We start from the raw sequence: 13499 nt of genomic DNA, 5'->3' as shown, positions 1-13499 counted from the left end.
GGTCCAAAATTGATCAAAACCATGGGCTATAGTCCATGCTTTTTGGTCGAAAATGGCCAAAAATGACTTATTTGGAATCTTTCATAAATAATTCATATCTTTTGAAAAGGTGTGAAAATGGGACAAAATTGATCAAAACCATGGGCTATAGTCCATGCTTTTTGGTCGAAAATGGCCAAAAATGATTTTTTGGAATCTTTCATAAATAATTCATATCTTTTGAAAAGGTGTGAAAATGGTCCAAAATTGATCTAAACCATGGGCTATAGTCCATGCTTTTTGGTCGAAAATGGCCAAAAATGACTTATTTGGAATTTTTCATAAGTAATTCATATCTTTTGAAAAGGTGTGAAAATGGGACAAAATTGATCAAAACCATGGGCTATAGTCCATGCTTTTTGGTCGAAAATGGCCAAAAATGAATTATTTGGAATCTATCATGAATAATTCATATCTTTTGAAAAGGTGTGAAAATGGGACAAAATTGATCAAAACCATGGGCTATAGTCCATGCTTTTTGGTCGAAAATGGCCAAAAATGACTTATTTGGAATCTTTCATAAATAATTCATATCTTTTGAAAAGGTGTGAAAATGGGACAAAATTGATCAAAACCATGGGCTATAGTCCATGCTTTTTGGTCGAAAATGACCAAAAATGACTTATTTGGAATCTTTCATAAATAATTCATATCTTTTGAAAAGGTGTGAAAATGGTCCAAAATTGATCAAAACCATGGGCTATAGTCCATGCTTTTTGGTCGAAAATGGCCAAAAATGATTTATTTGGAATCTTTCATAAATAATTCATATCTTTTGAAAAGGTGTGAAAATGGTCCAAAATTGATCAAAACCATGGGCTATAGTCCATGCTTTTTGGTCGAAAATGGCCAAAAATGACTTATTTGGAATCTTTCATAAATAATTCATATCTTTTGAAAAGGTGTGAAAATGGGCCAAAATTGATCAAAACCATGGGCTATAGTCCATGCTTTTTGGTCGAAAATGGCCAAAAATGACTTATTTGGAATCTTTCATAAATAATTCATATCTTTTGAAAAGGTGTGAAAATGGGACAAAATTGATCAAAACCATGGGCTATAGTCCATGCTTTTTGGTCGAAAATGGCCAAAAATGACCTATTTGGAATCTTTCATAAATAATTCATATCTTTTGAAAAGGTGTGAAAATGGGCCAAAATTGATCAAAACCATGGGCTATAGTCCATGCTTTTTGGCCAAAAATGACCTATTTTGAATCCTTCATGAATAATTCATATCTTTTGAAAAGGTGTGAAAATGAACCAAAATTGATCAAAACCATAGGCTATAGTCCATGCTTTTTGGTTGAAAATGGCCAAAAATTACATATTTTGAATCCTTCATAAATAATTCATATCTTTTGAAAAGGTGTGAAAATGAACCAAAATTGATCAAAACCATGGGCTATAGTCCATGCTTTTTGGTCGAAAATGGCCAAAAATGACCTATTTTGAATCTTTCATAAATAATTCATATCTTTTGAAAAGGTGTGAAAATGGGCCAAAATTGATCAAAACCATGGGCTATAGTCCATGCTTTTTGGCCAAAAATGACCTATTTTGAATCCTTCATAAATAATTCATATCTTTTGAAAAGGTGTGAAAATGGTCCAAAATTGATCAAAACCATGGGCTATAGTCAATCCTTTTTGTCGAAAATGGCCAAAAATGACCTATTTTGAATCTTTCATAAATAATTCATATCTTTTGAAAAGGTGTGAAAATGGGACAAAATTGATCAAAACCATGGGCTATAGTCCATGCTTTTTGGCCAAAAATGACCTATTTTGAATCCTTCATAAATAATTCATATCTTTTGAAAAGGTGTGAAAATGGTCCAAAATTGATCAAAACCATGGGCTATAGTCCATGCTTTTTGGTCGAAAATGGCCAAAAATGACCTATTTTGAATCCTTCATAAATAATTCATATCTTTTGAAAAGGTGTGAAAATGGGCCAAAATTGATCAAAACCATGGGCTATAGTCCATGCTTTTTGGCCAAAAATGACCTATTTTGAATCCTTCATAAATAATTCATATCTTTTGAAAAGGTGTGAAAATGGTCCAAAATTGATCAAAACCATGGGCTATAGTCCATGCTTTTTGGTCGAAAATGGCCAAAAATGACTTATTTGGAATTTTTCATAAATAATTCATATCTTTTGAAAAGGTGTGAAAATGGGACAAAATTGATCAAAACCATGGGCTGTAGCCCATGCTTTTTGGTCGAAAATGACCAAAAATGATTTATTTGGAATCTATCATGAATAATTCATATCTTTTGAAAAGGTGTGAAAATGGTCCAAAATTGATCAAAACCATGGGCTATAGTCCATGCTTTTTGGTCGAAAATGGCCAAAAATGACTTATTTGGAATCTTTCATAAATAATTCATATCTTTTGAAAAGGTGTGAAAATGGTCCAAAATTGATCAAAACCATGGGCTATAGTCCATGCTTTTTGGCCAAAAATGACCTATTTTGAATCCTTCATAAATAATTCATATCTTTTGAAAAGGTGTGAAAATGGTCCAAAATTGATCAAAACCATGGGCTATAGTCCATGTTTTTTGGTCGAAAATGGCCAAAAATGACTTATTTGGAATTTTTCATAAATAATTCATATCTTTTGAAAAGGTTTGAAAATGGGACAAAATTGATCAAAACCATGGGCTGTAGCCCATGCTTTTTGGTCGAAAATGACCAAAAATGATTTATTTGGAATCTTTCATAAATAATTCATATCTTTTGAAAAGGTATGAAAATGGTCCAAAATTGATCAAAACCATGGGCTATAGTCCATGCTTTTTGGCCAAAAATGACCTATTTTGAATCCTTCATAAATAATTCATATCTTTTGAAAAGGTGTGAAAATGGGCCAAAATTGATCAAAACCATGGGCTATAGTCCATGCTTTTTGGCCGAAAATGACCTATTTTGAATCCTTCATAAATAATTCATATCTTTTGAAAAGGTGTGAAAATGGTCCAAAATTGATCAAAACCATGGGCTATAGTCCATGTTTTTTGGTCGAAAATGGCCAAAAATGACTTATTTGGAATTTTTCATAAATAATTCATATCTTTTGAAAAGGTGTGAAAATGGGACAAAATTGATCAAAACCATGGGCTGTAGCCCATGCTTTTTGGTCGAAAATGACCAAAAATGATTTATTTGGAATCTTTCATAAATAATTCATATCTTTTGAAAAGGTATGAAAATGGTCCAAAATTGATCAAAACCATGGGCTATAGTCCATGCTTTTTGGCCGAAAATGACCTATTTTGAATCCTTCATAAATAATTCATATCTTTTGAAAAGGTGTGAAAATGGTCCAAAATTGATCAAAACCATGGGCTATAGTCCATGTTTTTTGGTCGAAAATGGCCAAAAATGACTTATTTGGAATTTTTCATAAATAATTCATATCTTTTGAAAAGGTGTGAAAATGGGACAAAATTGATCAAAACCATGGGCTGTAGCCCATGCTTTTTGGTCGAAAATGACCAAAAATGATTTATTTGGAATCTTTCATAAATAATTCATATCTTTTGAAAAGGTATGAAAATGGTCCAAAATTGATCAAAACCATGGGATATAGTCCATGCTTTTTGGCCAAAAATGACCTATTTTGAATCCTTCATAAATAATTCATATCTTTTGAAAAGGTGTGAAAATGGGCCAAAATTGATCAAAACCATGGGCTATAGTCCATGCTTTTTGGCCAAAAATGACCTATTTTGAATCCTTCATAAATAATTCATATCTTTTGAAAAGGTGTGAAAATGGTCCAAAATTGATCAAAACCATGGGCTATAGTCCATGTTTTTTGGTCGAAAATGGCCAAAAATGACTTATTTGGAATTTTTCATAAATAATTCATATCTTTTGAAAAGGTGTGAAAATGGGACAAAATTGATCAAAACCATGGGCTGTAGCCCATGCTTTTTGGTCGAAAATGACCAAAAATGATTTATTTGGAATCTTTCATAAATAATTCATATCTTTTGAAAAGGTATGAAAATGGTCCAAAATTGATCAAAACCATGGGCTATAGTCCATGCTTTTTGGCCAAAAATGACCTATTTTGAATCCTTCATAAATAATTCATATCTTTTGAAAAGGTGTGAAAATGGTCCAAAATTGATCAAAACCATGGGCTATAGTCCATGCTTTTTGGTCGAAAATGGCCAAAAATGACTTATTTGGAATTTTTCATAAATAATTCATATCTTTTGAAAAGGTGTGAAAATGGGACAAAATTGATCAAAACCATGGGCTGTAGCCCATGCTTTTTGGTCGAAAATGACCAAAAATGATTTATTTGGAATCTTTCATAAATAATTCATATCTTTTGAAAAGGTGTGAAAATGGTCCAAAATTGATCAAAACCATGGGCTATAGTCCATGCTTTTTGGTCGAAAATGGCCAAAAATGACTTATTTGGAATCTTTCATAAATAATTCATATCTTTTGAAAAGGTGTGAAAATGGGACAAAATTGATCAAAACCATGGGCTATAGTCCATGCTTTTTGGTCGAAAATGGCCAAAAATGATTTTTTGGAATCTTTCATAAATAATTCATATCTTTTGAAAAGGTGTGAAAATGGTCCAAAATTGATCTAAACCATGGGCTATAGTCCATGCTTTTTGGTCGAAAATGGCCAAAAATGACTTATTTGGAATTTTTCATAAGTAATTCATATCTTTTGAAAAGGTGTGAAAATGGGACAAAATTGATCAAAACCATGGGCTATAGTCCATGCTTTTTGGTCGAAAATGGCCAAAAATGACTTATTTGGAATCTATCATGAATAATTCATATCTTTTGAAAAGGTGTGAAAATGGGACAAAATTGATCAAAACCATGGGCTATAGTCCATGCTTTTTGGTCGAAAATGGCCAAAAATGACTTATTTGGAATCTTTCATAAATAATTCATATCTTTTGAAAAGGTGTGAAAATGGTCCAAAATTGATCAAAACCATGGGCTATAGTCCATGCTTTTTGGTCGAAAATGACCAAAAATGACTTATTTGGAATCTTTCATAAATAATTCATATCTTTTGAAAAGGTGTGAAAATGGTCCAAAATTGATCAAAACCATGGGCTATAGTCCATGCTTTTTGGTCGAAAATGGCCAAAAATGACTTATTTGGAATCTTTCATAAATAATTCATATCTTTTGAAAAGGTGTGAAAATGGGCCAAAATTGATCAAAACCATGGGCTATAGTCCATGCTTTTTGGTCGAAAATGGCCAAAAATGACCTATTTTGAATCCTTCATAAATAATTCATATCTTTTGAAAAGGTGTGAAAAAGGGACAAAATTGATCAAAACCATGGGCTATAGTCCATGTTTTTTTGTCGAAAATGGCCAAAAATGACCTTTTTTAAATCCTTCATAAATAATTCATATCTTTTGAAAAGGTGTGAAAATGGTCCAAAATTGATCAAAACCATGGGCTATAGTCCATGCTTTTTGGTCGAAAATGGCCAAAAATGACTTATTTGGAATCTTTCATAAATAATTCATATCTTTTGAAAAGGTGTGAAAATGGTCCAAAATGTATTTAAAATGTTCTTTTTCTTTATAATGAATGATATTTAAAAATGAAAAAGTGCACACTTCTGTATATGATATGTTTATTGTTGTCATGAATATTGTTATCATTGTTTAATCGGTATTATGAATTTTTGTTTTTGGTTATATTTGATGAAAACTCAATTGAAATAGACTCCTTGAATCGATTTCCTATATGAATTCTTTTGGGCGACAAAACAATAGGTCGTCTTTTCTAATGCCAAAAAAATCCATTGTTTTGTCAGCCAGAACAATTCCTTAATGGACTGAGTGCAAGGGATCTATAGGTCCTTTTAACCTGCACGTCATGTTGTTTATTCTTATCACGTGTCATTGAATTCCCTAGAGTATCATTTCTTTGTTTAACGGTTACGCGCGAAAAGACACATGAATATGGATGCGACTCAAGCGATAAGTTTTACTCTCGAGAGAATGACACATGGTTTAATATGGGAAAACATTACGCTAAGGTATATTACTATAACGGCGAATGGCATGCTTTTGTTTCTTTACATAGATTTACTTGTGATATACGATTTTGAACACTATTTACATGCAGACATGCCTTTCTTTTTTAGTTGCTCATTCAAAGGTTCGAAGGTCCATTCATTCATCCCTACATCCCTCCATCCGTCCATCCATCCATCCATCCCTCCCTCCATCCATCCCTCCCTCCTTCCCTCTCTCCCTCCCTCCCTCTCTCTCTCCCTCCATCCCTCCCTCCCTCCATCCATCCATCGAAGCCTTCATACAGCAGTACTTTTGCAATTAGACTCGGTTTTGTTGACGTCATCCGTTGTCGTGGCAACTCGGATCTCAAGTTCTTTGCAGTAGTACCAGGACAAGAAATAAAACATCAGCGACAAAGCTGAAATGAAATAGTTACAAATAAAGCTAATAAGTTATAGATGGCCAGTTAATCATTTTCATGCACAATGTCACGTGACTTGAGAGAAGCAGCGGACTAAAAGTATTAACATTTTTGTTCAAAAATATGCTAAATATTCCTGTTTCGAGTTCTCTATTTCTCAGGGTTAGCCTCGGTTTTGTTCCGTGGAAGCTCAAAGTGTTTGTATTGTTGAAGTTGTGCATTTTTTAGCTTTACCATCGTTCTTTGTTAATATTTAGACACTGATTCGAGGCTAACCCTGAGTAAATGAAAGACAACGGTCAGCGGTTGCTGCAATGGGACAAGAAGTGACGAATAACGCGCACATTACCTTTGAGTGGCAGCCCATACGATACAATGATCCAGCCCAGCTTATCGTAGTCATAGTTCAAGCAGTTGCCCCTTTGGCTGCATTTTGTTTTCCATAGGGAGCAAGTCTCGTCGATGATGTAACCGATTATGATTGGACCAGGCAAAGCTGCCATTAGTTTGCTGAGGACGAATTGAATTCCAAGGCCGTAGGATCGCTGATTGTCAGGCACTGACCTATTTCAATATGAGTAAAAGGATTATATATATAGAATGCATAATATAAGTGGACTTGTTATTTGCGTACTATATAGCTGTTGCGTTAACTGCCGAGCTAGCCTGAGTTTGGCTTTAAGTTTGACCGACCTTTTACCAAAAACAGTTAATCCTAAGGTTCAAACACGAAATTAAAATTCTAATTTTTCTTCTTTATTTATTTTGCTTTCTTTTATTATTATATTTTTTTCAAAAATTATTCGCTGATTCTCGTCCCTAACATTTACCAAACAGTTTCCTGTATGAGATGCCTTAGCAAAGCAAAGAGCAGAATCTTTAACTGCACTCTTATAAAAGACACACAAAACGAATCTGCTTTGTGAAAAAGTTACTCAAAAATACCTGAACAGGACAATGTCGCTTGGTATTTGATCGCAGACGCCAATGACGGTCATTATGAACAAGTATCCCACAAATAAATACAAATAACTGCAGCGTTTCTTGCAAGGACCCATCGTTAGTTTACTAGGAATAGATGTGCAAGAGCAGTTTGCAAATCCCTGAAAGAAATATATGAAGAATTATGATAGAACGTTAAGAATTGTAACTAGTCTGCGTTATAGAATTCTTGAAATTTCTCCCTTATGAGGACATTGCGCACGGTCAATTATCCTACTATCCGCGACATTGCACAGAATTAGTATGTCCAATGCGGACCTTGCGCAGAGTCAATATTCCACATGCTGACCTTGCGCAGGGTCAATATCCCCTATGCCGACATTGTGCAGGGTCAATATCCCTTATGCGGACAATGCGCAGGGTCAATATCCCCTATGCCAACATTGTGCAGGGTCAATATCCCCTATGCTGACATTGTGCAGGGTCGATATCCCTTATGCCGACATTGTACAGGGTCAATATCCCTTATGCGGACAATGCGCAGGGTCAATATCCCCTATGCCGACATTGTGCAGGGTCAATATACCACAAGCGGACCTCGCAGATGCAATAATCTTTGAATTTGAATTAAATTAAGAAAAGAAATTCTTACCTTTTTTGCATCGAGCGGAGAACAGCCAGCATAACAGGGAGAGAAGAAGTTTACACCACGTGAATCACACATTGGACTGTACTGATTCGTTGTGCAGTGACAGTTAATATTACAGGAGCTAGACAGTTGTAGTTGTCCAAGAGAACTGAAAGAAAGTCAATCAAGGTAAAGAACACTTTAATGAGTTAATTCACGTGATTAGAGTCTCATACGCTGCGAAATTTATAAAGTTTTAAACCCGCTCTAATGTCATTTAAAATGAAGCGCGCGCGCAATGGATTCCACAACGTGACAAACTAGTTTTACCTGTTTGGATAAGGTACATCAACACCTGCGTACCGAGGGTATTCACATCCGGGAACCAGGAAAGAAAGAATCGACATGGTGAAAATGTTAGCAAAGAAGACAAATTTGGCAGCTTTGCGACAAGAGTCACGTAAACCAAGACCTCTGACCACTGCACTTCCTGTTCAGAAAAGACAATTTATTCAGACCTTACGTTATCCACAGGGAACCCACGTGATGGTTTTGATGCATGACAAGGAAAAACATAAAATACAGCCTCTTGAAGACATATAAAAAAATTTCGTATCTCAAGGAAAAAAACCTGTTGGGCTGCCTGTGGTTGATCGAGGAACAAGTCTATGTGGCAGACTGGGAAAGAGGTAGAATACTGTGAAGATGTGTACTTACCTATCCACACTCCAACATTCCCGCCAATGAGGGATAAGATAGACATGAAGAGTCCTGCCAGGAACTGAGGTGCACCGTATCGATCACGAATGATCTTGTACAGAAATGGACCCGCTCCGTACCACGCAAAGGTACTGGAAAAGAAGGGGGAAATGGAAATTGAGAAGTGAAACGTTTGTGTATTTTGGTGTCAACGCCTTAGTATGCTCGGGAATAAAGAACCTTGCTGGACGCATCAATCGCGTGATTATTACCGATGGCAAAGTACTTAGATTACTGATGTCCAAAACGTTTTTAAGCATTCCTTTTTCTCTTTCATTTATGAACATGCTGAATACATTTTGCTATGAAAGTGATATAATATTACTAACTGCTGACCAATCTCACGCTGATTACATTATTACGCATGTGCACGATACCTATCCGCTGAACATTAGCACTCACCCCGAGATCATACCACATATCTGAAATATGTAAACCTTGTTGGTAAACAAAGACTTCGTGGCGGGAACAATGTCTTTCAGTCGCCCTTGCAAGTTGTTGTCTTTACCGATTATATATTTATTTTTTATAGCTTCTTCTCTCATTTCTACAGCACCAGGGACCTTACTTGGGAAGCCAAGCAAAATAAACCCGGAGATAATAAGAAAGAAGGCAAAGACGAACGGTCCTAGCCACCAAGCTCCTATCCAACGGTGGTCGAGAGGCCTGAGCTGCAACCCTGGAGGCTGGGGAAAATAGACAATGAAAACTTTAAATAGATATCTTTTTCTCTGCTCTGCTCTGCTCTGCTCTGCTCTGCTCTGCTCTGCTCTGCTTTCTGCTCTGCTCTGCTCTGCTCTGCTCTGCTCTGCTCTGCTCTGCTCTGCTCTGCTCTGCTCTGCTCTGCTCTGCTCTGCTCTTCTCTTCTCTTCTTTTTTTTTTTTCTCCTTTTCTTTCCTTTTCTTTTCTTAAATGTATCTTTTCAAGAGTAACCGGGGAAAAAAGAGAAAATCGTTCTGGGCTTACCATCTTAATGTCAACATACACCTCCAGTAGTTTTCCACCAATCATAGTGCCGATGCCTGGTCCAATAATGAATGCAGTGAAAAACATACCAAGATACAAACCAGTATGTTTGGGGTGGACATTTTCATCGAGCCAAGCAGGGGCGAGTGATAGAAGAGGTGAAGATCCTACTCCTGAGAGAAGCTGGGCCAAGATGAAAATAAAGTAGTATGAAGAGGAAGATCTGGCGGTTGTTAAACAATCCTCGTCTTTGGCGACGAAGGTTTTATTGGAAACACAGAATGGAAGGCTCTTTGTTGAAACTGAAAATGAAAGTAGAAAAAGCATGACTAAGCTTGGTTACTGTTTCGCAAGGCAAGGCAAGGCAAGGCAAGGCAAGGCAAGGCAAGGCAAGGCAAGGCAAGGCAAGGCAAGGCAAGGCAAGGCAAGGCAAGGCAAGGCAAGGCAAGGCAAGGCAAGGCAAGGCAAGGCAAGGCAAGACTAACAGCCATCTCACCTGACTGTGGATCGTAATCTTCAATCAAAAAGTGTGGCAGTGAATAAATCGCAGAAGCAAGACCAGATATGATGGCTCCACACCCCAACCACTTGCCCTTGTGACTGTGTCCGCCATAGAAACTAGCCAGAGTACCAAAGATCATAGACGTGATATCAGCAGCTGAGATCAATGTACCTGTTTGTTTGCTGTTGAGCAAGAAGCGCCTCTCTAAGGATGGTAGTGACATGGGTACGAATGTTAGAGAAACCATTCCTGATAAGAAAGAAAGGGAGCTCAAGATTAAAATTTCTTTAAAAGTAACAAAGTATTAAAGATTTAAGAGAGAATTCTTTTCATATTCAAGCGGTGAGCGCCAAAAACTATTTTCTTGAAGAAAGGCTGTTGTACAAGGCTAAAATCTTGTTATTCACAAAATTTAACTTGTTTGGAAAAGGAGATGACCGATGAAAGTGGAATCAAAGTATTAACCCAAAGCAAAAATTTAAATCGAAAATGAGGTTTAGGCCTTCATTTGCTTATTTCCCATACATTTTCTATAAAAAAGCCTTACAAAGCTACATTCTAACACAAATGCAACAAAACATATTTGTACAATTGAAATACCACCGCTTCAAACAAACATTTCATCATAGTATATCAGTGTCTAACTGTTTAAAAAAGGTTTTGAGTGTTAACCCAAAACGAACATTGGGATCAAAACTCATACGAAAGTCTAGTTTTTGGCACTTTTCGCCCTTATTGCTCATTATTGAAAAAAAATTCTTCTTAACATCCTCGGGAACCCTTTCTTCACACGCAAACACACTAATATTATTATTTTTAAATTAATGACATAGCCGCTAAATAACGCGCGCTCTGAGTGCGCGAACAAGCACCCAAAAATGGATGGTGCACACTGACGTGATTGAGTAGCGCCCCCTTTGAAATGAAGTTTTCGTTAGAACAAAATTTGCTTTTTTTTTATTACAATTTTTTTACGGTTTTGCTATGTTATAAAAGAAAGAAATAATTAAGAGACATAGCATATTGTGAATTGAGCATAATATAGCACTAAATCTAAGCATTACTAAAGAGGCAAATTTGAATTTAAATACAAATCCGACCACTTGCGTTTTAACTGGTTTAAAAAACAACCACGCCCTATTTTAAATGTTCGATGGAGGGTTTGAATTTAAATGAAAAACCTGTCCCGGGTTTTGAATTCAGCCCCGCTCTCCCCTGTTAGTATCAATGCTGAATTCAAAAAACGGGACAGGTTTTCCATCGAAATTCAAACCCGACATCAAACAATAGAAATAGGGCGTGGTTGTTTTTTTAAAGATAGTACCAAAATTAAATTTGCCAGCGCGACAAACAACCGCTTTTGGTAGACGTCAATCAAGGCGTTTCCAGAACATTCCATAGGCACGTGCCCTTGAAAACTCTATGTTTCCCGAAAATGTCATTGAAACTCTTTGATTGCAATCTCTTTTGGTTCTCAAATTTGGAACATCTTCAGTTGATTTAGCCCTCTTTTGCAGACGTTTTATTTCGTTCACATAGGAGACTATTTGCAGTTGACTTTCAGTTCAGAAATTGGATATATATAAAAAAAGAATTCCAATTATGTTTATGCTCGGAAGATATTTTTGTTCGAGTTACGAGAAAATTCTTCCCCCCCAAAAAAATGTTTCCTTTTAATCTTTGGCTTTTCGGGTTCAAAAATCCACCAGGCCGCCGGAACTCAAGTGTACTGGATTATCCGATAAATTAAGATGGCGTCAATGGACGACCTTTCATAATCACAGGAGAACGATTTTTGGAGAGTTAATTGGGATTTGGGAGAATAATTTTTGGAATTTTTCAGAAAAGAAAAAGGAAAGAAAATTAAGAAACCTCGAAAGAAATAGAGCTTCAAAACCTGGTCCAAAGCTTTGAATCTAAATAAGAGCAACTTTCGGCCAGTTTAATTCCAAGGGCCACTTTTAAAAAGCTTAAAAAATAACGGGATTCGAAGCACTAGCATGAGAGGAAGGAAGGATATAAGAGCCTCTGGTGTGGAAATGCTTTTCACTTGTGAAAATAGAAGCCTGAAATATCAACCCTATCGTAAGATCAAATAGCACTGGATTCTGATATATCTACAAAATAATTCTTAATATTAATAATTCTTATTAATAATTTTGATTAGTGAAAATACACAGGTGATTATTGAAAATCTCGCGCGCTGATTGGTCGAGAAACTCACACTATCACACGATAATCACCTCCAGCGACAATCCAAAATGGAAAAAAACGTCTTTTATCTTCTTTATTTTTTAGTTGTTGTTGAAAGAATCACCTGTGTATTTATACTATAACAATTATTTACCTTAGCCTCAGTGAATATCGGAGAATATTTACCGAGACGCTGAGAAGACTCGCGTCTCGGTAAATATTCCCCGATATTCACTTCGCCTTCGGCGAATAATTGTTAAATATTATTCATTAAAATATTATACTATATATATTATAATATATATATACGAGGAGTTACCTTGAGTGATAGTCAGGAAAAACAGTACAGCCATTAAAAATCTTGAACTGTTCAGCCATTGAAGGACACCGTGGCCTGAACGCGAACCAGCCCCAAGTTGATTCTTCTGATTGGACCAAGAAGCAGTCGTTTTGGTTATCACTTCGTACCCCTTCAAGAGATTTCAAAGTCTCCTCTGAAGGAGATTTTTCCTTCCAATTTGAGGCCATGGCGCAGACAACCAGCTCTGAAATCCTTCGTTCAAATCTGAAGAATTACTCTCGAGGTGTGATGAATGTAATGAATTCTCTCCTTGGTTTGGCACCCGATTCTCTACTACTTCGCTTCCTATTTTTCAATCTCTTAAGAACTTAATTACATCCGTGGGTTCTTATTCATTCATTGAATTATCACACTGATCTGAGAGATTTGGTTAATTGATTGGACAGTTATATAGTGAATGGCAGAGAGCAAAAACAGAGAGATCACATTACTGGGTGAAGTACTATTACTGTGTGATTTCCTGACATCTGCTTCGCAAGGTTTGTTTTTTTCTCCGAGCACAATAACAACAGCAAAAAAATAATAATAATAAAAAAAAAAAAAAGAAAACAACAGCAGCAGCAGCAAGAGTAATAATAAATATTAGCAACAGCAACAACAGAAAGAAATTGAAAGAAATGGCTTCTTTTTACATTCTAATATGAACTATATAT

General features: G+C 35.9%; 1 protein-coding gene across 1 annotated transcript; it reads right to left on the bottom strand.

Moving 5' to 3' along the window:
• Positions 1-6353: 6353 nt before the first annotated feature.
• LOC116286268 (solute carrier organic anion transporter family member 4C1-like) lies at positions 6354-13211 on the bottom strand. The gene is made up of 10 exons (XM_031692720.2): positions 12805-13211; positions 10287-10541; positions 9791-10092; positions 9227-9510; positions 8783-8916; positions 8396-8555; positions 8090-8234; positions 7441-7598; positions 6845-7059; positions 6354-6492 (listed from the first exon to the last, which is right to left on the bottom strand). The coding sequence occupies exons 1-10, from the start codon at positions 12836-12838 to the stop codon at positions 6371-6373; spliced, it is 1809 nt and encodes a 602-aa protein (XP_031548580.2). The 5' UTR covers positions 12839-13211; the 3' UTR covers positions 6354-6370.
• Between the last annotated feature and the right edge of the window lie 288 nt (positions 13212-13499).

This window comes from Actinia tenebrosa, unplaced genomic scaffold (genome assembly GCF_029948245.1).
Source record: "Actinia tenebrosa isolate PJP-AT-01 unplaced genomic scaffold, QUT_ActTen_1.0 PGA_scaffold5__44_contigs__length_20552954, whole genome shotgun sequence".
NCBI lineage: Eukaryota > Metazoa > Cnidaria > Anthozoa > Actiniaria > Actiniidae > Actinia > Actinia tenebrosa.
This window is presented reverse-complemented; position numbering and strand designations above follow the sequence as displayed.

Coding starts and splice junctions, on each gene's coding strand:
- LOC116286268 (XM_031692720.2), bottom strand. CDS start 12,838: ATGGCTGTACTGTTTTTCCTGACTATCACTCAAG. Junction 8,235..8,395: donor GATGTACCTTATCCAAACAG/GTAAAACTAGTT, acceptor ACTTTCTTTCAG/TTCTCTTGGACAACTACAAC. Junction 6,493..6,844: donor GTATGGGCTGCCACTCAAAG/GTAATGTGCGCG, acceptor ATTTCATTTCAG/CTTTGTCGCTGATGTTTTAT.